General features: G+C 38.6%; 1 protein-coding gene across 1 annotated transcript in view; it reads left to right on the top strand.

The window, feature by feature from the left end:
- MTCL3 (MTCL family member 3) overlaps positions 1–13,320 on the top strand; it is a 32,451-nt gene extending 19,131 nt beyond the window's left edge. The window contains exons 4-6 of the mRNA XM_061990101.1: positions 10,067–10,138; positions 10,750–11,925; positions 13,210–13,320. Coding sequence (XP_061846085.1) covers positions 10,067–10,138; positions 10,750–11,925; positions 13,210–13,320 — 1,359 coding nt within the window. The remainder of the gene's footprint in view (positions 1–10,066; positions 10,139–10,749; positions 11,926–13,209) is intronic.
- The last annotated feature ends 11,315 nt before the right edge of the window (positions 13,321–24,635 follow it).

Raw genomic sequence — 24,635 nt, 5'->3', positions numbered from 1 at the left:
CAACTAGTTGTGTTCTGTTCAGTACAGCTGTACATGTATGTGTGTGTCTGTCCAAAGTACTAAAGCTTCCCTCAGGCAAATATCTTACATGCGGTATGGGGAGCAATGTACAAAGAAGAGAGTACAACAAAGAAAGTATTATACATGGTACGGAGGTGGGGGATACTGCCCAACAAATGGTTTCTGTGTCAGGGCTGGACAGGAGTAGATACTGTACATAATTATGCAAGGCAGCTAGGTGAATCTTCACGGACTACCAGTGTGCCAATTGTGTTCTACCTCTGAACTGCTCTGTAGGTATTACATTCTGCAGAGCAGAATGGCATGTTCTGAGCTATCTTCTTCTTTTAGACCGTCTCATTTGCACACATTTATAGCCGTATTCTATAGTATATGTCACTGCATATTAAATAGAGATGAGTCACTTGACAGGGAAAACACTCAGCTATAGGGTGTTCTGGGGTCTGGGATCAGCCTAACTGCTCTTCTGAATTGTGTGGAATCAATCCTATCCAGAGACAAGAACAAAAGCTTCTGATGTTCACAACTTGGACATCTATTTTTTACTTACTGCAGTGTTCATAATATCAAGAAATGCAGCCCCCTGGCATTTTAGCAGATTCAGGTTTTGATAATGCTTCATAGTTAAGAGTTCCAAGCAGAGCATTTGTTATTCTGAAGAGCAATGGATTGACCTTTTAGACGTGCAGGTGTGCTTTTCTGAAGTGTTTTTATGCTGAGATGTTTTGATATGTTATATGATTTCTCCCCCCCCGCCATTGCTAGTATTAACAACAGCATGTATTGAGATGTGTAAAACAAGACCTGTGGGTATCACTTATATTTTGCTTTATCTGATCTTAGTATGATTATGTTAATTGACTTTGGCCACCTTGGAAATTAATGAAGGTGAAGATAACCACCAATCTCTTTGCTTAAGTCACAGATGAGTACCTGCACTTAGAAGTATTTGCCATGCATCTGTTTCCATCAGTGTTGTGTGTAATGAGAGGCTTCTATATCCCTGCGAAGTATGACTGATGATGATACCTGACTGGTCTAATTATCAAGAGTGTTTCATATTACAAGCTTGGCTGAATTATTTTAATTTTTACAGATGCTAGCAGTTTAGATCCTTGATTAAATGATTAATTACAAACACCAGTAACAGTGCCCCAGAAGGAGTTTTGATCTGGAACTTTGTCTTGCTGGTACACACTGAAAGGTTCATTTTCCTTGTGGTGCACTTCTAGGAGTATTGTTGCTGAGTTCCCAAAGTTTGAGTGGGTTTACATACACTCAGAAATTCAGAGGCCAGAACTGTATAATATGATCAAACCAGTCTGGCCTTCTGAATGAGTCATAAAATAACCTCAGCTATTTTATTTAAAATGATGCTTACTTTTCATAAAAGACTGTTGTTCTGTGTTTAAAAATGACAACTGAGAACAGTCTACCACAGCTCTTCCTGAACTGTTGTAAGACCTATTAAAAATTTTCACCTCCCTTCTCATCTGAATTTGCTATGAATTAGTTACCAGCTAGGAAACATATGTTCTTATCACCACACTGAATTCATGAGTCCAGCATCAATGCTTTGGTGTTGGGTTGTTGTTGTTTTTTTGTAAATCTGCATGCTTAGGGCTGATATAATTTAGCCATCTACAAGTCAAGCATTTTACCTAAATTAGGAATTTTACCTCCCTCAAAGGAGAAAGATGGACACTCCTTGGAAGTGATTTGTTCCATTTTCTGAGGGTGATTTGACTATGGAGAGGCACATCCTTTTCTAGTTATTGCACAGTGAACCTCAGTTTTGACATCTAGATCCTAGAAGTAAATTAAGAGATGTTGCTCTTCAAGAGATCTTCTCTATTCTCTAGGCTACTTTCCCATTGTCTTAGCATAGCTTTCATTCCTTGTCCTTAGGTGTGTATTTTCATATTTATTCATATTAAAACAGATAGTGTTTGATCACACCAATGTTTATGTCAGTGACTGTCATTTTCAGTATTTAACGTTCCTCCAACCTTTACCTGCACTCTTTATCCACTATTATTTTATGGGTTTTTTTTTCCTGGCAGTGGCAAAGAGTGTTAATTAGTGTAGGACCAATATTTGAATTTTGTGTAACCCCATTAGGACTGCTGTGATATTAATTTGCAGGTGATTTGCTGTTCCAGTGACATTTGTGAAAAATTCTGAAGAGTTGGATGTTTGCTCATGACGGGTAGTTAAAAGTGCATCCTAGCAATCCAATATTTATAATGAGCTGAAGATTGTCAGACTTCATTTAGAATGACATTTTCACATTCCTAGCAAAGGGAACCTTTAAATAACAGTCTTAAGTCAACCTGTAAGTGAAGATTTTAAGTGAACCCAAGAGCCATAACCCCTGCTCTTGCTGAAAGTATTTCCCTTAGGAACCTGGGCAAGTTTCATTTAGGAAGAAAAGGTATCTTTTAGGAGAATGAGGCATGGGGATTAGTCACAGTCTTCTTAGCCTTTTATAGTCAATGAAGCTGCTGGACACTGCTGCAGCCAACACTGAAATATTCTTCTGCTCATCTCCATCTTTGCATGGTTGAAATACCAGGAAAAGCACTGGGTGCAGGCATATGAGAGAACAGACTGGTACCAGGATGAGAAAAGTATGTGTAGGGATGTCCAAACTGCTGAAATGTCTTCCTTGTATTTTAGTTTCTAGCCTCCATGGTTTATTTTTTTCCCGAACACCCTCTTTACAACAACTGCTCAACAAAACTTAAACTCAGATTAAAACTCAGATTTAATTTGTGTCAGGATTAGACTGTCATAATTTCAGAGCACTGCAGAGTCTGATCCTGTATTCAATAACCTAAGTTTCCAAACAACGTGTGAAATTTCCTCATATGTTGTATTATGGAAAATATTTTTCAGCCAATGTACAAATGGCTGACTTTAAAGTAAAACTGTCTCGAGTAAACACAGAAAAGAAGAGAGAAAGAGTAACAGAAGATCCCACCTTATATTCAGAGGACAGAGTGGTGACTGTTCACATGAGAGATGGGTTTCTTTCTCCTGTTAACAGAAAGTCTTCTGCTCACTGCTCAGGCTTCTACACCAAGAGCACATTTCAGATTTGTTGCTGCCTGAATTCATCTTACATTTTTGTATCCTCTCAAATGAGCTCTAAGATCTGTTTTTTTGTAGTGATGTCTCTGTGACCGGAGGTGTTGTCTGAAGTGCACAGTCTTGTAGGGTGAGCTGCACAGCTCCTTGATCTGCTGAATGCCAACAAACTTACACAGATACTCATGTTCTTGATGTCATCTTACCCTGTGAATCCAGGTGGGGGACTGTAAGAGCTGTCTGTGCATTTATTACAACTCTTTAGTATGAAGTGAGCTTGAAGCTAACGTACAAGTGTGATTAGCCCACAGCTTTGCAGAACTGGCTTCTGAATATATTTCCAGTGAGTGGTGTAGAGGTGCACATTGTGCTCAGAATCACTATTATTTTCCTTCTCAGACTAACCTTTTTTTTGGTTGGAATGTGGTAATTATGTTTTGGGTTGTAGATATGCAGTTTTGTAACAAGGGCAATGAATCACATTCTTATGAAAATGTCTTTGGAATCTGTTCTGAGATATTCTTATAAGAAGACTGAAAAACTACATATGTGATAATAGGTGTGAGAAAGAAAATTCTTTTTGTATTTGTTAAAATTTCATATGTCTTTTATAATTACCATATCCATGTCTGTGACTGTGATTATTGCTATAATTGTTGTTTTGAACTATGTTGACATACTGTCTGTCATACTGGCAATCCTAGATAAAGACAGGGACAATGCATTGTACTAGGCATTGTGCAAACCCTGACAAAAAAATTTGACTTTCTTCTCCCCAAAATACAAATAACTCTGCCTGCAAATAAGCAACTTAGGAAGCCCTAGGAAAAAAGGTTTAATTAGCATCAGTGCAACAAGATACCTTATTTCTGAACTTTCACTCCAAAATATTAATGGTGTCCTGAGATTTAATTTTGCATTTCAGGATTTCTGCATCCATAATGATGACTGCTTGGACAGTGCTGGAGAGCTAAACATGTCTAGCTCTTCCATATTCTGAAAGACTCAAATGGCAGGAGGCCTTCCTCTTCAGAGAAGTTGCAGGGATGTGTAATCACAGAAAGTATCAGGATTTGGCCAGCTATTTGACCAGGCCATATGGAGAGCTTTGAAAAGGCAGCTTTCATCTTCTACTGCTCAGGACTTTTTTTTTTTTTTTCAAATAAGAAAAAGAAGGAAGTAAATGTAACAGAAGCATAAATGTGCTCCTTCATTTTATGCATTGTAAAGAATGCTTTACCTAGTTGTACCACGGAGTCATCATTATTTGCTCTAGCAATGTGATTTTGGCTCAAAATGAAGAGGCTTCTCAGGTAAAGTGCAGGTGTAGTGTACCTTTTTCTCTCTTTTTTTTTCCCCAATTTAATTGGCAAATGAGTAAAGGTAAAGGGTCTGGAGAACAAGTCTTATGAATAGCTGAAGAAACTGGGGTTGTTTAGTCTCGAGAAGAGGAGGCTGAGGAGGGTCGTGATCACTCTCTACAACTATCTGAAAGGAGGCTATAACGAGGTGAGATTGGTCTCTGCTCCTCAGTAATGAATGATAGGACAAGAGGAAATGGCCTCAAGTTGCATCAGGTGAGGTTTAGATTGAAGATTAGGAAGAACTTTTTCACTGAAAGAGTTCTTAAAATACTGGGATACAGTGCATGGGGAGGTGGTCGAATTACTATCCCTGGAAATACTTTAAAGCTGTGAACGTGAGATGCTGAGGGATGTGGTTTAGTGGTGGGTTTGGACTTGATGATTTTAAGGATCTTTTCCAACCAAAATGGTTCTATGAAAGGATCTGAAGTTGATAACTGAAATAACTCCTAAATAAATGCAAATGAAATAACACAAATATTGGAGGGCAGCTTCTCTTTTGCAATAGGAAGACATTCAAAAGACTATATAAGATCTCTCCATGGGAAATAGTAAGAGTTACTTTCATTCTGTATCATTCCTTAGCATTTTTTTTTCCCAAATATGCTAGTCTCAAAATGAAGAGAGCATTGGTAGGAGCTAGTAGCCATTTGGTGAGTGTTTTCTTCACGGACAAGAGTGTTATGCTTCTTTGTGTTTTTCTTATACTCTGTTTTTTCTTTCCTGTCTTAATTTTGCAAGCAAGTAGAGTACTGAAACACTCAGGACTCTTCCTGCCCTTAAAGAGAGGTTGAAGGAGTAAAGGGTTGTATCATTCGTTGTACTTGTGCTAATGTAAGCCAAACCCAATGTCTCAAGTGCATTGCTGACAAACTGCACTGACAGAGATGCTGAATAAGCAAGACATTTTAAAAACAGTTGTTTGGGATTTTTTTAGAAGAATATGCATTTTTAATTTGATAACATGGATAGTGCCCATTTAGTTTTGACTACATAGTCCAATATGTTGAATTAGAATTTGTGTCAGTAAACTAAAAAAAATATCTGTCTTGCATCTGTTTTGATCCAGCTTCATGAGCTACCCGACTGTATGGACTGAAGGGAAAATGGAGAGACAGTCTTAGGGCAAATTCCCATTTCCCTGTTCATAATCACTCTGTGCCAGATAGAGGCAAGTTTATGCAGCCCAAAAGTTGTTCAATATTCAGCAACTTTTTCGAGACTGTGAAGATGGTGTTAGGTTTGCTCTGCTTTTTGAAAGCTCTGCAGACCTGTCACAGCAGTCAGGAGGCAGCTAACTGTAACCATGTACAGTGCAGTTGTGTGCAGATGAGAAAGTTTGGTTGCAGCTGTGGAGATTCAAGAAGCTGCACATCGTTTGCCTTAGCCTGCTCTATGAGGAGGGATAAGGACTCCTTGGGGGCTCAATGCATCCATAAATCTCTTTTATGTATCATGATTTTCTCTTGTGGTTACCTACATTGATTTTTAGATCTTACACCCCCAGATGAGGCTTGAAATAATCAAGCAAGCATCTTGAAATATCTTGGTATGTTTTGCTTAGGAATTCTTTATTAATTGCTGAGATATTTTCTGGAGCTTAGAATCAGGTAGTGAGAATTTGAGTTAATTTTACAGTTTTCTTACTCAGTAGAACATGATACTGTTATTTCGGCACTGTGTTACTCTCGGAGTAGCTTTCATGTCTTTTTACACCTGGGAAGCACTGAGCATCACAGAAGATATTAGGACTGCTCATTTGGCTTCCAATTTAGGGCTGGCCAGAGAAGGATTTTACCATCTGGTCTTGAGAAGTGCTTAGCATCTCCAGCAAGACGTTGGATAAACTCCAGTGAAGATCGTTGGAGAACAGATGCTGCTAAACATCACAACAGAATGGGCCATTGCATGGGATCTGGTGCGCATACAATGCAAACATTACCTGTGGTCTTATCTAGACTATGGAAACTTCTCAGCATTGCCAGAACACATGTGCATCCCCATGTGTGCTGGCTACAGTGACTGCTGGAATAATCAGGTCAAGCCTGATTTTACCTCCTAGTCTTTCAGAGGCAAGCAGAGATTATTCAAAATATTGATACATATCTCAGTTACTGGTCTTTTTATCTTCAGTGCTGTCAAAACATTTTCTTAGTTCTTGAGCGGTTTAACAAACTCTCCATTGTAGAAAAAGTGTTATATGTATTTCTTATTTTTTTCTCCTGCAGCTGGGTAACTTGGTTCAAGGTTATTAAAACTTTAATGCTGTCTGGTAAGCATTACTGATCAGATAGTGCAAAAGCAGCCTTATATTTCTTTACCTTTTTCTCTTTTTTCTAGCTTCTAATCATTAGAGTGAACTGAATATTATTTTTTTACATTATATGAAAGAAAAATTATCAGACCTCCAAATTATTTGTCACAAAAAAAACTCTCAAAACCAGTCTTAGATTAGGAGGGGCAGATTTTTTTTGCTACAGTTGAAAAACCAACAGAAATGGCATTTAATGGCACTACCATATGCATGCATATTGACATGGGAAAAAGATCAGCAAGTGGTGAATGATATTAAAAAGTGATCTAACACAAATTTTTGAACAAACAGATTTTTTACATGAAGGTAGCTGAGTCACTCAGATGCCTTGTCTAACATTTGTTAATATGTCAAAACAGATAACATGAAGACAGATTTAATAGTGTCTAGTCACAGAGATAATATGAAGATTCAGTTGCCAGAGCCTGGGTTGCTATTTTGGGCTCTATTGTGTGTTTATTTGAAATTATTTTTTTATTTTGCTTTGATCAATTTCTTTTCGTTAGCAGCAATAAATTGTTTAATGTTGAAGACTGGATCAAAAGAGTGGACTAGTACAGCCTTGAGAGAGTAGCCACTGTAAATTGTGAAATGTATCTCTGAAAAAAACCATTGAAAAATGTATTATTTATAGCAGGATATGCTGATTGCTAAGTGGCATTCTTTGTTCAGCAGGAGTATTGCCTCACTGCCCTAACATGTTATGGGGCACTGTGATTTTGCAGATGTCATCTGTTACCTATGATGCACAGTGAGGCGCATCACCCTCTAGTGGTGAGAAGTTTTCTGATGGTGTTTTTCGCAAGAAAAAGAGATCATACCAATTCCAGCTGGGCCTAATCCACTTACCCAAATCATGCAGCTGATTGAATTGTGCATGTTCTTCATTACTTTCTGCTGTAAAATTTTGTTGCTCAACACCCAGGTTTCATAGGCGAATAATATAAGCTCCGTGGATGTTTTATTGTAATTCAAGTAGAGCAAAATGGAAAGCAGTGCCTAGTCCATTACATAGTCACAACTATTGTTGTAATTAAAATGTTGCTCTCCTGACTACCAAAAGGAACATAAAAGATAAAAAGATAAAGGAGAAAACCAGATATTTTGTTTCATGTCAAATTGAAAAAAGAAAACCACCAACCAAAATCTTTTTGCTCTCTGTAGTTTTTTTTTTTTTGGTCATGGGAAACATTTTCACCTCTCTTATCTTTTGAAAAGTTACAGAGTACCCAAAAGTTGCTGCTCAGCATTTCAGAACTTCATTATATCTGGAGAGATGCTGAGCTTGGCAGGGTGAATTGAAGTCACTTAGGTAATCAAGCAGAAATCTAGTTCAACTATCCCTTAGTCATGTTAGCAGTGGGTGGTATCGTCAAGAATCAGGAACAAGAAGTTTGCAGTGGTAACTGATTTGAAAAGGGTTCTTTTGAAGTGATAATACATAGTGGTATGATGCATGGTAACACAGAGGAGGAAGATGTTCCTCTGAAAGTTTGACACTTCATAAGTTTACCAATTTAAAAAGAAAAACGACGACAACAAAAATGAACCTTCTCCATCCTCATGCCCTTTCTGCAACATGATAACTGGTGGGAGACCCTGGGAAAGAATAGTTTCGTTTCTAAACTGGATCCCAAAGTTATTTGCTTTATATTTAAGAGGAAAAAGTTAATTTGATTCACAGCTATCCAGCGATCTACCACAGCTCATGATCTTTGCTTGGTTTTATTGTTTGGTCTACTGAGAGCATTCAATGTTTCTGTAAGAGTCATTATTTTAATTCTGGTTCTTGGTAGAATTCTGTGAATTTTACTTCTGACTCTTGTTTTTCTTGATTCTTGCACAACTCTGTAATAAATTTGATCACAACACCTCATGAGAAATCGTCTCTTGTGGTCACTCAGATTCATATGCAGGTCATTTCTAGGGGGCTGAGCTTTTCTTTGGAACGAGCAGTCCTCGAGCTTAGCATTTGTTATGAGAATGATCTGCAGAAGAAAAGGAACAATTATTACCAGCTGGCAAATAGTGTGCAATATCATTACGTACAGCATACTCACTATGCTCTGTTCCTTGAAGATTGTGAACGTATTTTAATTCCCACTGTATGGAACTGGATGGCTTTTAGATACAACTGGATTTGACCATGGCTGGTGCAAGAAAATGCATGTTTCTCAGCTGCACAAATGTTTCTTCTACTACAGAATAACCAGGGAGGGAGATAGTGTGAGTTGTATCATTGTTGTGCCTTGGGGCCTACATTTTACCTGGGGAGCATAAAAGCTGGGAACAGCTGCAAGTGGGATGTTATGTATTAGCATATTCTCTCACTCATTTCTCTCTCCTGCTGTTTTCTTGAAGCTCTCTATTGAATGTTAACAGTGGGGTAGTTGCAGTTGTTTTTCACTGCTACTGCTTGCCCACTAAAGAACTTTCTACTGACAGCAATTAAGAGATTTTTGCTGGATACACAAGTAGGCTTCAATCCCAGCGCACCTTCATCTAAAAGCTGCAGTTTCTGTTCTACTCACTTTGTCTGCACAGCAGATGAGAAGACATGCTGGTGCATACTTGTGCTTATGTGGTTCTGTCCTTAAGCTAATATGCTTTGTTTCTCACTAGGAATTTGTAGTCAAAGCAGTTTAAAATGGTATTTACTTGAATATATTCCAAAAATGGAACTATCACAGTGACCAGATCTATGTATGGATTTGTCTGCACAGCTTGCCTACAGTGCACACCTACAGAGGTGTGACCACAATACACTGCCATCTCAAAGCCTGTGGCTGGGACACAGAGAAAGATGTACACTCAAGTCAGCTGACAGGATCTCAGTGACACTCTTTTATGTGGCTTGCCTGCCACATGTCAAGCTAGATGCATCTTTAAGTGCCTTGGACCCATTAGAGTTAATATCAAGTGGGTAAGCTGGGTTAAACTGCTTGCCTCATCTTTCCTATATGTAAGTTGTCACTTGAGATACTTGCTTTCTTATCTCTCATGTCATGCATTAAATATTCATTATGCACTAGTCTTAAAATGTGTTGAATAAAAAAGATAACAGTTTGATTAAACCAATACTTTACTTGTTAAACGTCACTGTCATTTTTGGGCAGCTGTGTCGCCTCTCTGTATTTGGTGTCTCGAGGATTATAAGGAATTAATTCCTTTATAATTCTATTTGACTTGCTATGTTTTTAAATGAATAAAATATTAATTATCATAGAATCCTTTTTAGTAAAATATTCAGTGCATCTTATTTTTGTTGTTGTGGCAGCAATCACTGAAAAGAAGAGGGAGCAAAGACCTACCAAAATCGGAAAAAAAGGCACAGCAGACACCAACAGAGGTATGTTGTAATAACTGCAGCTTGAATTCTCACATGGAGGCTTCAGGGACACAATGTACATGATTTGTAGATTTGCGCTTTGTTTGCTTGTTTGCTTTGCTCTTTGTTCTCCTGTATGCTCTGAACTGCAGAGTTCTTACCCTAGGTCTCCATTCAGACAACACTATGTCAAGTACTGCCTAACCAAATCACTGGTGCTGCAACAGAACCCACCAGCTTTCATGTACCCTATATTTAATGCAAAATAAGTAAATGGAAGCACCAGTGAAACAAGATTAATATGCTCTTTGTGTGCTGACTTCAGGATTTTTCAGCGCTGTAAAGTCTATTACAGTGTTCCAAGCCTAGAAAATACAAGGATTCTTTAGAAGTCCCCTGCCCCTTTCACCTTTCTGGTGACTGTGCAAGCTTTAGTCTCTCCCTCTTTTTAAAATTTAAGTGTTTGTTTCTCTCAAATTTATTGATCAGTGAAAAAAGGATTGCAAGAAAATCTCTTACTATTTAAAGCTACGTAGCTATGATTGCTAATCTTGTAATTTAAGACTGTGCCCTGGAGGTCTTCTGTTTTACATCACGTTTCTTCAAATGCTACTTTTTCTCTTTTTTTGAAGGAGGACAATGAAGACCTGAAATGCCAGCTACAGTTTGTCAAAGAAGAAGCAGCCTTGATGAGGAAGAAGATGGCTAAGATTGATAAAGAGAAGGACCGATTTGAGCATGAGCTGCAAAAATATAGGTCGTTTTATGGGGATTTGGACAGTCCCTTGCCAAAAGGTGAAGCAGGTGGGCCACCTACCACAAGAGAGGCTGAACTCAAGCTTCGATTGAGACTTGTGGAGGAGGAAGCTAATATTCTTGGGAGGAAAATAGTGGAATTAGAAGTAGAAAATAGAGGACTGAAAGCAGAGCTTGATGATTTAAGAGGAGACGATTTCTCCGGGACCGCTAACCCTCTACTGGGAGAGCAGAGTGAATCCCTGTCAGAATTACGGCAGCATTTGCAGCTAGTAGAAGATGAAACAGAATTACTGAGGAGAAATTTAGCTGATTTGGAAGAACAGAACAAGCGCGTAACAGCTGAGCTGAATAAATACAAGTACAAGTCTGGGGCCCACGAGAGCTCTAGGCATCACGATAATGCCAAGACAGAAGCATTACAGGAGGAGCTAAAAGCTGCACGAATGCAGATCAACGAGCTGAGTGGCAAAGTCATGCAGCTCCAGTATGAGAACAGAGTCTTAATGTCCAACATGCAACGCTACGACTTGGCCTCTCATCTTGGGATTCGTGGTAGTCCCAGAGACAGCGATGCGGAAAGTGACGCAGGAAAGAAAGAGAGCGACGATGATTCTCGGCCCCCTCACCGCAAAAGGGAAGGCCCCATCGGTGGGGAAAGTGACTCCGAAGAGGTGCGCAACATTCGATGCCTGACACCGACGAGGTCTTTTTATCCGACGCCATCTGGGTGGCAGAAAAACTTCACTGACAGGCAGCAGATGAAGGACATTCGCTCTGAAGCTGAGCGGCTGGGCAAGACAATAGATCGCTTAATTTCTGACACGAGCACCATCATAACAGAGGCGAGAATTTACGTAGCTAACGGAGACCTCTTTGGACTGATGGATGAGGAAGATGACGGCAGCAGAATACGTGAGCATGAGCTTCTTTACCGGATCAACGCACAGATGAAGGCCTTCAGGAAAGAGCTCCAGGCTTTCATTGACAGACTCGAAGTCCCAAAGTCATCGGATGATCGAAGCGCAGATGAACCTTTGTCAGTGAGTCAGGTAGACTTTTACTTATTACGGCCTACAGGTAAAAAGGCTCTGCTGAGAGAATTAAGCCTCAAATTCCATGTAGTGCACATGAAAATTCTTTAATCTAGACAGTGGACAAAAATTGTGGTTTCTTAAATTATATTAAATCCTTATTTGGCCATATAAAACCTTATTCTACCAGTGACACTGTCTGGGAACGGTGAATAAGTCTGGTTAGGAAATTAAAAGAAGTATGCTCTGGGAGTTGAAAAGTTTTAGTCCTTTCTTGCTTTGCAGTTACATTTTTCAGAGTTGTGCCGTCATCGCTGGTAAAGGCAGTGCAGACAGCATTTTTGACACATAAATGAACATGATTGTTTTCTTAGTGGTTGGGTTCCTGTTAAATGGACAAAAAGAAAATCTTATTAATTTTAAACAGGAGGAAACATTAAATTTCAAAAATTATAGATAATATGGCAGACCACAGAGAAAAATAAACCATGCAAATCTACTTTACACAATCACAGAGCCAGAGGGTACTAGGGATATTGGAATTGCTGTAACTGTATCTCATTGAAGGCCCATGGGTCACTGCTTACATGCAGCAGCAACTGGCATCTTTTCTGTAGTTCACTTCTATGCAGAAATTGTTCCAGAGCAGTTTTAGGGAGCAAATTCCTTGCTGACTCAAGGTCTTTTGCCATGAAAAATGAAAATTACCTACCTTTATTTTATCACACAATTCTATAGTTGGCAAATCTTGTTATTGATAATGGTATTATTCAATGTTTTAGTAAGCCTCTTGCTGTGCTAATTTATTTTGTGATGTCCTGCTAGTTTACAGTCAAATAATTGCTAGGTGAAGCTGAAAGCTATTATTTCTTATTCCTATGCTGACTAATTAGTCTTTTGTTTCCTTGTATCAGAAAGTCACAGACGCAGTGAGTTTAAAGCTAATCAATTACTATACATGTATTGCATGAAATCAAACAGAAACGGCATTTAGCATGCTCACTTTCTGATCTAGCAATAGTTCTGATCTTGCAGAGCTCCCATTAGCTTAAAGGCAGACCACTGCATGGGCTTACACAAATTTGAAGCAAACTAATTAGTATTTTCTCTAAACAAATAGTGGAAATAGATAAATTGAGCATTTATGAGCTTGACCATGCAGAACTCTTACTGAAGCCAATGGGAGATGGGCACTTGGTCCCTCTACAAGCATAGTCCGATTCACTATTTATTTTGTGGAAACTTTGGACTTGCTATTCCATTAATGGACTGTTCTCTTTGTCTCTGTATTTACTTTCCCAGATGTTCCAGCCTATCATTTTACTTATTCTCATTCTTGTATTATTTTCATCTCTTTCATACACAACGATATTTAAACTTGTCTTCCTTTTTACACTGTTTTTTGTACTGTAAGCCATTCATCATTTACTGTTCATTGTAGTATTATTTTCAGTTTGTTTGTTTTGTCCACCCTCCAAGATAAGAAGTGCAAGAGACATAGTTTCTGTAATAGCCACTGCTGTAAAAACACTGAAGACTACTTGTTTGCCAAAACCAAACCAAAACCAAAAAATCTACAAGAAACATACCAAAAAGTCACCCAGTTTAATAGGAAACCCGCTCACCACGGTGTTCCAGGTAAGCAAACAAAATTATATTTTTCACTTTGTCTGGTTTTGTCATTTGTGGATAAAAATTTCCAGAGTAACTGGAATCAATTTAATATTTATTAATTTGCACCACATCAGAAGCAAAACACAAATATGCAGAGTGAGTGTGAGGAGTTGGTTTCTTTCATCTTCCCACTCCCAGAAAAAGATTTTGTATTTTAGCCACACTTGAAGAATAAAACCACATTTGATATATATTCTGCAATTGTTTGTCACAGTTTGTATGTGTTCTGCATGGTCGTGATGATAATGTTTTTCAGCACTGCATTATGTGGATTAGACACCACAGAGGGGACAAAATCAGAATGGCTGATATATAGAGCACTGTATCTGGAAATATGGCAAGGAGCTGGAGACCCTGTGAATATGATGCATGAGGAGGAGGTATCAGAGTAGGCAGGGGGTCTTCTGAGGGATGTGGTTTGGAAAAAAGACCACACAACAATTTGACTTGAAGAGAGGGATGCCAGTCACCTTGTCTGATGTCAAATATCTTTTCCTAACAACCTAGTGTATCAGGTAACATTTTTCCATTCTGTAGCCACCAGGTTTCAGTATGAGTTTTGAATGAACACAGTAACTCTTGGCTTGCTGAGTGACCCCTGTCTAACCATGCTGTTGGTAGCAAGTGACCATAGGTGAGGGAAGCTTGTGTTACACAGATGTGCAGCAGTGGTCACTGAATATTTCTGTCTTGCCTACAAGAGGCTGCACAGAGTGTGTAGGCAGCTCAATATCTATCACAGTGAACATGAGTAGTTCCTACAAACAGTAGATCTGCCACTGTGAAAACCTCATCTGAAATGCCCAATGGAGCTCAGATTTCTTTTCTGTTTTATTCAACCTATGTTGAAACCACCGAGTCTTACAAATGTGAATTCTCCAAAGGTGATTGTTTACAAGTGTATTAATGACCTTTTTTTTGTGCAGATGCCATGATAAAAAAAAATAGTAATAAATAGAGCGTCTGCTTTTCTAGCTGGCAATAAGGATTCTCTTTGATTTATCATGCTACATCTGTTCACTTAACCCATTTCTCAGTGAGAACAGTTCATCTCCATGTCTGGATTGTGCTCTGCTACCTGTAGTAGTAGAGAGGCACAGTTTTGAGGGAAACAAAACAGTTTGGGCAATAAAATTTATTTTATGAGAACAAAAAAAAGGTAAACTCACAATATTCTACAGATCTTGTGGTTTTGTATCCCTCAGCGTATTCTGCAGTTGTAGTAACCTTAGTTAGCTAAATCACTAAACCTTGATTTAATCGAAATAGTTGTGCTTACCAGGGGATGTTATAGTCATTATTTATTTTGTAGTTAGCAAGATATGTCTAAAGAAAAAGTTAATCAGTGTATATGAGATTAATAGATAACCTTGCCTGATGCCCTAGTTAAAGGGGAAGTCAGGCCCAAAGTAATTTTGAGGAGTTGTTAAGATGCTCTAATTTATTCTCAGATGCCTAAAAGTTAGGTTCCAAATATTAGAAACTATTATGAAAAAATATTATCAAGCATATAATCCATTCACAGACAAATTCTGTAACTGTTTTTTCCTGAGCAACTCTTTTAAGAATTTTTTCAGCAACTACTTGAGAATTTATTTATTTTTCCCCATGGATTTGCAATTCAGATGTTAAAAGTATAATAATTTGGGATTTAAACTTGTGATATCAAATCTTAACATGGGAATGACTTTTTTTAGTTTCTTTCTGTTTTAGCATCTCCCTTAGGGGAAGAAAATCTTTCTTAGATATTACTGGCTCAGTCCCCAAAAAGAAAAAGAGTCATGCTTAAATCTAATTTGAAGTTTTGGACTTTCAGATTTTAACCCACACTTGTTTATACATTTCTCAGCCATGTATGTAATAAAGATGAGTAGAGACGGTACTACTGTAAAGCAGTAGGAAAGTTTAATACACCAAATTCATACCATGGATTCATGTTGAAGTGATTGGGAAAGATTTACTGCTTTCTCAGAAATCAGAAAAGGTGAGAATGAACCTCTTGAGACAAAAGGTGGAGATAACCTCTGCACAGGACTGGAAATTTTAAATCCCTTAGTTTCTCACAGTGCTTTTTTTTGCATATAGAAGGCTTTCCTTATCGTAATTCTGTCAGGCGTCAAGAAAGCAAATCAAAGCTGAGACTTTTCAGGACATTTAGAGAGCTATTACACATGCTACAATCTGAAGTTAATGCATACTGAAGCATACAAAATCATTTTAGAAGCTCCCCACTGCCTTTGAATCTTTGATAAGCAAGGAGAACCCTGAGGACTCCAGTAAATCTCACTACAGAGAAATCTCAGTGAGAAATGAGATGTGTTTTTCATGTCCTTCTGCATTCAGGTTGAAGGGAGTGTTTGGAACTCCTTATCTGTTTCCCACCAGATATTGCTGAGAAGCTCACAATCCTCCAATTTTCACTATTTTAAAAGCTGCTGAAAAAGCGAATAAAATCAGTATGGACGTCTATCCATAGCCAGAAGATAACATCTAGCCAAAGAAATAAGCGTTCTGTGTCTTGCTAAATTGAAATAGCTTGGTTTCACAAAGAAACTGAGTCGTTACATTTGCCGAGAAAGGAAGCAGATTCTCCCCACTCAGTTACTGGCCTGGTGAGCAAGGCCTGCTTCACAGGTGAGTGAGTAAATGCAGCTGAATACGTCCACATCCTCTAGCAGGAGTGCATGGAGTCAGGCAGGGCATAGCCCAACAGAACACTGCTGATTCACTGAATTCTGTCTTCCACATGACTTCTAATTCTGAAGAGTGAAAAGAAGAAAAATGAAAGTTTTTTCTTTAATGTAGCAGCAAGCTGGATGTGCCAGGTGACCTATCAGTTCAAATCTCAGTTATACTGATAGCAGATTCATAGTTTACGTTACAGAATATTCTGGCAAAAATGTCATTGGATTTGAACCCTGAGATTGCCTTAATTTTACATTTCTCTAAGAGACTGAATTTCTGTTTCCTAGGGTCCCGGGGAATTCATTTCATGTTCTTTCAGAAAGAAGAGATCTTACGTCTATTGATCAAATTTTGCCATTTTTATACTTGTGTAAATTGGCAATAACTCCAGTGAATTTCTATGTCATTTAGAAAATAGATGCCTTTTTTTTGCTTTAACACAACCAAATACATTTGATTAAATATGTTTCCTATTTAGAGTCAGCTCTGAATGCCCTGGCAAAGTACCTCTACAAATATTTTCTTTACTGTTTCTTTACTGTTGCTGAAAAATTCCTGTGATGCTAGAATAATCATCTCTAGGATCACAGATATTTCTTTCAACCAAAAATATCCATGCCTGAAGCTCCAGTTAGAGATAGAATAAGCGTCTGCTGACACATGTCACCCGTGCTTCAGAATCAAAACCAGAAGACAGCAGGTGCTATAGTGCAGAAATATGCCTGGCAGTCGGAAAATAGAAAATTGCCAAAAACATGGCTGTCTAAATATGTGTTATAAAAAGAGATGAACTGTACATGAACTTTGGGAGTTGTTTACGAAAACAAGCAGAGCTTTAGGATATTAGATGCCCTTCCCCTTAATCACCCCAGAATTTGATAGGTGAGTAGGAGACTTCGAAAGGCATCAGTATCAGGGACGTAATTCCCATTGGCTTACATTTCTGTCTCTGATTTAATGCCAGGGGAAGTGATACTCAAACCCAACTTTTGCCATTACACATGCAGTTGCCTATGGGGAAAATTACAGTGGCTCTATTTAAAGTAAACATCTAAAGTATCTGCCACCGATTTCCAATGTAACCTTGGAGAAGAGACATGACATAACGTTTTGTTGACTCTGTTTCTCCACTGAGTTACATACTATTGCACAAGTGTAAGAGGAGACACAATTTGTATTCCCTCATGCCCATTTCCTGATTGGTATATCAGCTTCTAAGATGTATTGGCCAGGATGATCAAGGCATATATCATCTAGGGATCTGATGTTGTGGTTGAGTTGATTGCAGTGACAGCAGTGGGCTGTTTTTCCTTCTCATTACCAAATTTATGTGGACATAAAAAACAAAAAAAGGTTGTGCCTTAACCAAACCAGTATAGCTGTACTGAAGATGCTCTAAAATCATAGAATCATAGAATGGTAGGATTGGAAGGGAGCTTTAGAGATCATCTAGCCCAATCGCCCTGCAAAGCAAGTCCACCTAGATCAGGTCACACATGAACATGTCAAGACTTCCAGAGAAGGAGACTCCACAACCTCCCTGGGCAGCCTGTGCCAAGACTCCCTCATACTTAGAGTAAAATAGGGTTTTTTCTTATGTTTAAATTGAACTTTTTGTGTTCCAGCTTTTATCCATTGTCCCCTGTCCTGTCACTAGATACAACAGAAAAAAAGGGATGCCCCAACCTCCTGAAATCCATCATTTAGATATTTGTAAATATTAATGAGATTTCCCCCCCAGTCTCCTCCAGACTAAACAGCCCCAGTTCCTGCAGCCTTTCTTCATAAGGAAGATGCTCCAGTCCCCCAGTCATCTTGGTGGTCCTGCACTGGACTCTCTCCAGCAGTTCCCTGTCCCTCTTGAACTGGGGAGCCCAAAACTCAACACGGGATTCCAGATGAAATGATGCTTTCTCGAAAGCAGACTATTAGCTGGCATAGATATCACCCTGAATATGTAATCAGATTATAGCCCATACTCCTTTGTCTTTAGTCTTGCAAGGTGAAGAGAAGTTTAGCAGAGGGCTTGTTTAAAATGCCTTTGCACCTTTTTTGTTGATGTGATGACTTTTAATTCAAGCAGAGCTGATACTAGGTACAGACAGAGTACACTTTGCCTGTGGAAGAAGTATATCAGATATATTAAAACTACAATAGCTTTCCTGCTTATTTTGCCCGTGCCAGAGGCCAGAAAACCACATTTGCTGCTTTGCTTCTGTTGGAGAAGGGACAATCTCTGTTGGATAACTTTTTTTCTCTCAAAGCAGAAGTCACTACTTTTGTACTTTGGAGCAATGAGCTCATGTTTTTAGAGTTCACTCTGTAGGTTTTTTTGTCTCAACTTTTCCCTGCCTTTCCCTTATTAGAATAAATTTAACATGGCCACTCCTAGGCCTCCCATTGAGCCCCCAGTCTCACACATTTATAATTCCTCACTGACAGAAACGTGGGATGTTGCCTGAGTGAAAACTCAAGCCTGGGATTTAGCCTATTGTTTTCTTTAATTTTACTGTGTTTTATTTCAAAGAGTCCATGTAACAAGAGACATTGAGTTAGCTATATTAAAGACACAAGAATAATACCCTATGCTGATAGAGAAGAGTAAAAAAAAATATCTTCAGAGCCTGTCTTCATTTGCTGTGGTGCAGCTGTGCTGGGTTCGGGGATGAGACAGTGCTGTGGCACCCGGCCTCCAGCTGTGGGCTCAGTTCTGCTCCCAGGCACTTGGGCTTCACTCCCAGCTATGTCAGCTGGCGTGTTGAGACATAACCTCCCAAAAGGAAGTCACTCTTACTTTATAAACAAGGAATTTTTAAATCCTCAGAGTTCAGAGGCTGGGGCTTTTCTTCAGGAACATTCATTTGTAGACTTGGGCATCTTTGTTCAATTTTTATATCAATTTTAAAATTTTCACTAATTGTCCGAGCCCCATTATTTATGTGACATGGGAGCAGAATGAGTGTGTTCATTGAGGCTTACAGCTAGACCATATAAGGGCAAATAAGGTTTCCCTGAGCTTGTTTTCATATTTACTATAAAATGCACCTAGAGCTAAGAATTTTACGTTACCTGAGTCCAGTATGGGCCAGGTATGTGTGGGGACAAACGTTCCCTGAAATGTGAATTTTCTGACTATGGGTGGTCTCAGCCAATGTCCACAGACACATCCAAGCACAAGTACCAGCAGGGCACTGGTATGTGTGTGAACCATTTGTCTGGGTTCTCTCTCAGCATGCCAATTGAAAGCAATGTCACACACAGCACAACTGGAGAGTTACTGCGGTGGACAGACGCGCAAGGAGTAAGCTGAGCTCCTCGTGCCTGTGGCTCAGCAGGGGGAGCTGCTAAATTCCTCTCCACTGGCTTCAGGGTGTCCCATGGACTTTAACTCGCTGGATCGTTTTTGTCACATGTACTCCCTTCTCTCACGCCAGGCTGACACTTGCTTTGGGCACTCGCAGTGCTTTAGATGCAGGCTGAGGTGGTTTTGGACCTTTCTTCCTAGCCTTATGCCAGGAATGAGTTTCCCTGCGCAAGGGAGGTTCTCTGTCCAATTTCCAATGCTTTTCTTTACTGAGACACAAAGTATCTTAACAGAGCAGAGAATCTGATCTAGAAACCTTATGAAGTAGCGGGAATATTTGGGTATATCCCAAAGAAACCATAATCACCATTCCCAGGATGCCAGACAGTAGGATTACACAGTGACCAATAATTCTGCTGTTCATAAGTGACAACATATTTAGAATACAGAAAAAGAATTTTAGGGAGGAGTGGTTTGCTTTTAGCTCTTTAAGATAAACCAACAAAACTGCTGCTTTAAGCAAACTCTCTTTACAAAGCACTTTGTGAGGATTGAGTTGCAAAGCTCAAAATAATCATACTAAAAAATATAACCCTGAAAACTGGTTCAGGAAAGCAGCAAAGAATCTTCCTTTGCAACATGAATGCTGGTAAAAGAAACCTAAAATTGCCTATTGTCAAAGCGTTAATATTAATGCTGGCTGCTTTGGCAAGCTTTAAAGAGTGGACTGCACTATAAAACCTAAAAATGTCCTGGACTTGAAGTTGTTTACACAAAATATGAGGAGATATAAAGTTACAGAGCTAGGGGTTGGAAGAGATGGCTTTAAAACCATCCTCCGTGCACTGACGTCACGTGGAAGCCAGCTGCCGGGATGATGCTGAACGGAACTGTTTTTCAGTTTGCAAAAAGCTGCAGAGTTATTCAAAGAGAGTTACAAACGCTACTCCAGTTGAAAGGTTGTGTCTTGCTTAGCTTTCTTATTTATTTTAAAGATCAAGATTCACAGAACTGGATCCTGGCTAGCTGTATACGTTTCGTTGCTTTCACTGCTGTTTAGAAATGGACTGAAAAACTTCCAAGGATTTCTTATTCCATGAAAGGTATGGTTACAGTTTCTTTTAAGTTTGTGGTTTTGAGCACTGAAGATTAAAAAAGAAAGCAAATTACTAATATGCCAAACAGTTATTTAAACATCTCTCTAATGTTATTTCTATGTAATAGGATATTCATTTATCTTATATGTGGTCTTTTTTCTTAAACAAAGACTAGTCAGTTTCTTCAGAGCAGGCACAGATATACCTACAGATCAGGAATGACAGGTAGCATTATGAGCACTCAAGTCTTTCCTTTATCCCTCTTTCTTTTTCTTCCTTTTTTCTTTTCCTTCCCTCCTTTTTTCTTTCTCTTCTTTCACTGTTCCTCTCTCTCTCTTATTTCTAGCTCTTGTTCCTTTCTTTTCTCTTACTCTCCCATTTTAGTTTCTTTTTATGTATAAAGTGCACAACATTTTAACACATGGCACACTTTTATAGTTGAACAAATACGTAATTTCAATTTCCTTAGTCATCTGAAATACACCTCTTTATAGGAAATATCATTTAATTGGGATTTTTTTTCCTGTAAAATCGAGGGAAGATTTGTGTATCTGAATGAGTGTGCACATTCAATCTAATTCATCTCTGTTGAAAAATTACATCTCAGCTGATGTCACTGCAGATTATTTTCAAAAGCTGATAGAGGTTAATTGCAAACTGTTGCATTTTTAATACGTGGATAGAAAGGGCATGGATAAGACATGAGAGAATAACAACGTTAATGTCAAATAGTGGCTTAAAACATTTTTTGCTTGAGAGGAGGGAGGGCTAAAGGAAGAGTTAAAAGAAAATGTGGCTGATGTAGGCAAAATTGATTATTTTCTTGAATTTGATTGCTATAATGAGCTTCTGACCTTGTCTAGGACATACAGAAAGTGTCAATACTGTGAGAGCACAGATACTGTTCTGACACACTGAGAGAAAATTATAATGTAGCATTTTACGTCCATTTGGGTTGCTTAACCCTTGTGAAATACCCACGTAGATGACTCAGTGCACTATACAAGCAGAAGGTATACTACCAGGGAAGAGTGATAGAAACAGGAGTTAAAACTCTCAGTACAGTAAAACCAAAACTGTATGGCCATCCAGCTGCTAAGATCAATAAACATGAGTTTTCTTCTTAGAATTTATGTTTGGAGGAAATCTGGGAAACCTAATAAGCAATATAAGTTTTTGTGGATCTTAGAGCTACAAGCAACTATCTGTAACTTCTCTAGCTAACCTTTTCCAAGACTTGATTTCAGTTTAATGGTCTCAAATATCTTTTTATAGTCAGAGTCCCACATGAAACAAGTTGGAAATTATTAAGATGAATGCAAATATGGCAATAGGAGTTGCCAGCACTAACAAGCAGGGGCCTTTTCAATGCTGTATGCATGCTTGAAAAGAATACATATTATATATCTATTCTTATGTGTGTAAAAAGTAGTATGCTATATGGTATTGACTTTCTAGTAATATGCTGCTTGCTATATGCTAGTAATTTGCTCCTTGCATGTCAGAAAGCAACCAGAAAACATAAATGCTCTAAAGTCCTGAACAAGACAGGCAGGCATAAACATGGTCATTATTACTAATAGTGAACTAGCAAGATCATCATTTGCGCAAGTTGTGGACAGATAATGCCCACCTGTCTTGTTTATGACTTTACAGCATTTTTATGTTTTTCTGTTGCTTTCCAACATGTATTTGAAGGATTCTAGTGGAGCAGAAAGTTAACCTTTGTTTATTTCTCAGAGGTGTCTTGGAAGCTTATAAAGACATAAATGTAGCCAAGAAGAAAAAAATTCATTAGCAATAGGTGGTTTAGATTGCAAGAGATCATAAGTGCAGTGGAATTTTTTTAGTAAGTTCTGTTTGATCAACATGTACTGAAGTCTGGCAAAAAGGTGAAATGTTTGCCTGGGGAGCTGCAGTCTGTATAGCCTGGCTGCCTTCCTTAAGAGACTATGAACAAACCTGTACTTGACTTCTTTTGCGATGAGAATGCTGTGCTGTCTTTCAGCAGCAATTAGTTTCAAGGTGGTTTATGTTTTTAGAAAGCTGCCCTGTATGTTTTTAGGCAGGTAGAACAGGAAGGACATGAAAGCCATTTGTAGGTACTTGAGAGACAGGGTTGCCATTTCAGAGCTCCAAGGCAGGTGCCAGTCAGTGTTTGAAAGATTAATCTCTAGTACCACCTTACATGGTGACATGGTTTCACCATTGTGAAACTGACTGACCGAGATATTTGAAGAAAAGTCAGACCGTTTTCCAAGTCCTTCATCCAAAGTTGTTGGGGTAAACAGTTTTGCAACTACAGAGTTAGAGTTGGGCACAATGATGGCTGTCAGTTGAGAGATTGTCTAGGACTTCCTATCATCCAAAGACCTGAGTATCCCATTGGGCTTCTAGCTGAGCTCCTCTGCTTAGTTGTTCATGACAGAAGCTGATTCCAAGATTGGCATCAGCTTCCCAGCCAGCTGAAATAACGCAGACACTAGTAAGTGGTGATTACACGGTAGCCACAGCTGAATCCACAAGACTTGTCCAATAAAATACAGGATGGGGAAAATCTTTATGTTCTCAAAAATGTATTTTTCGCTATATCAAAGAAAATGTGGGTGATAAAATGAGTGGTTCCTGTGACTTGACAGTCACTAACATCAGCCAGGGAAATGGAGAAATTCCAGGAAGGTGAACTGGGCTTACCTCTAATTAAATCTGATAATTTGCCAGCCCATACACTTGATTTCTGGCAGGAGGCCAAAGCAATGCAGAGGCAGTTTGGAACTAGAACTAGATTCCATGTCCACCTGAGTAACACAACAGCTGGTTTTGAGAGCCAAAGTTAGCAAACTCGAGTTTCGATGTGTGTTTACCAGCATTTATGACACAGAAGCTATCATAACTGAATGAATGAGTGTTATTTGGCCTTGCTAGCACAGTAAATGTGCTGATGGTAGTGGAGTTTTCATTGTAATGCCTAAGAAGGCAAGAGGAACACCAGACCTGTAAAATCTGTAACTTTTTGCTCCAAAGTCAGATGACCAGATCCAAAATATTTCTCTTAAAATTCATGTATTTAGTGGTTCAATTAATAATTTTTCTTTCATAAAAACTAAAATACTAATGACTTATGAAAAGGAAGGAGAGGTTGAAACAGAAATAAATTAAATATTCTGAGCAAGGTTTTGAACTTGGTCTGAGTTAGTGCTGTTGGAGAATAGTTTTCCCTGTTCAGTATCTGGAACTAACATTTATAGATTTATATATGTAAATCCAAACCACATGAACTCTTTATAGTGACCTGTAGCCCTTTATATAGCAGAATGATGCTTTCTACTGTGTATGTTTGTTACCTTTTATTAGCTTTTCTGTCCTGTTTTCCTTCATATATTCTCATGTAGCCATGAGAATTTTCTACATGTATCAAGTTTATAGTTTTCAACTGCCAAAAGAATGTCATAATCTTTGTCATGCCACATGCATGTGTGAAAGGAGTGCAGGAGCAAACATGATACCTTTACAGTTGTCTTTTGAGCAAATGTAAAAAATAACTTTCACCCTCAAGGGCAGATGTTGCAGAATCCCAAGGCCCCAAAATGACTTTCAAAATCACGGAGAATCAAATTTCACTGAAAACAGGTTTTATAGTGAAGGGTAATGGCAAAGAATCAAAGTGGTCACAGTTCAGAGCCCACTGGGCAGACATTTCTGAATTCTACAATGCTAAATGTTTGTCCCTTGTCAAATTGGGCTTCTCTTCCCTTGGGTTTGTGTGCTATAATGTTAGTTTTACCACTTCCAGTCATAGAGAGACATTATGCTATCTTCTGCAAGCACTTTTCAGGTAATTATTTTTGGGGGTTGCTTAGTTGTTTTTTTCCCTGAAAGCTAGAATCAAACACAAGTAAGACTTTCTGATATTTTTCCAGGAAACATTCAGGGGAGAAAGAAAAAAGCAGAGCTATCTTCTTGCTGTT

This window comes from Colius striatus, chromosome 2, assembly GCF_028858725.1.
Source record: "Colius striatus isolate bColStr4 chromosome 2, bColStr4.1.hap1, whole genome shotgun sequence".
NCBI lineage: Eukaryota > Metazoa > Chordata > Aves > Coliiformes > Coliidae > Colius > Colius striatus.
This window is presented reverse-complemented; position numbering and strand designations above follow the sequence as displayed.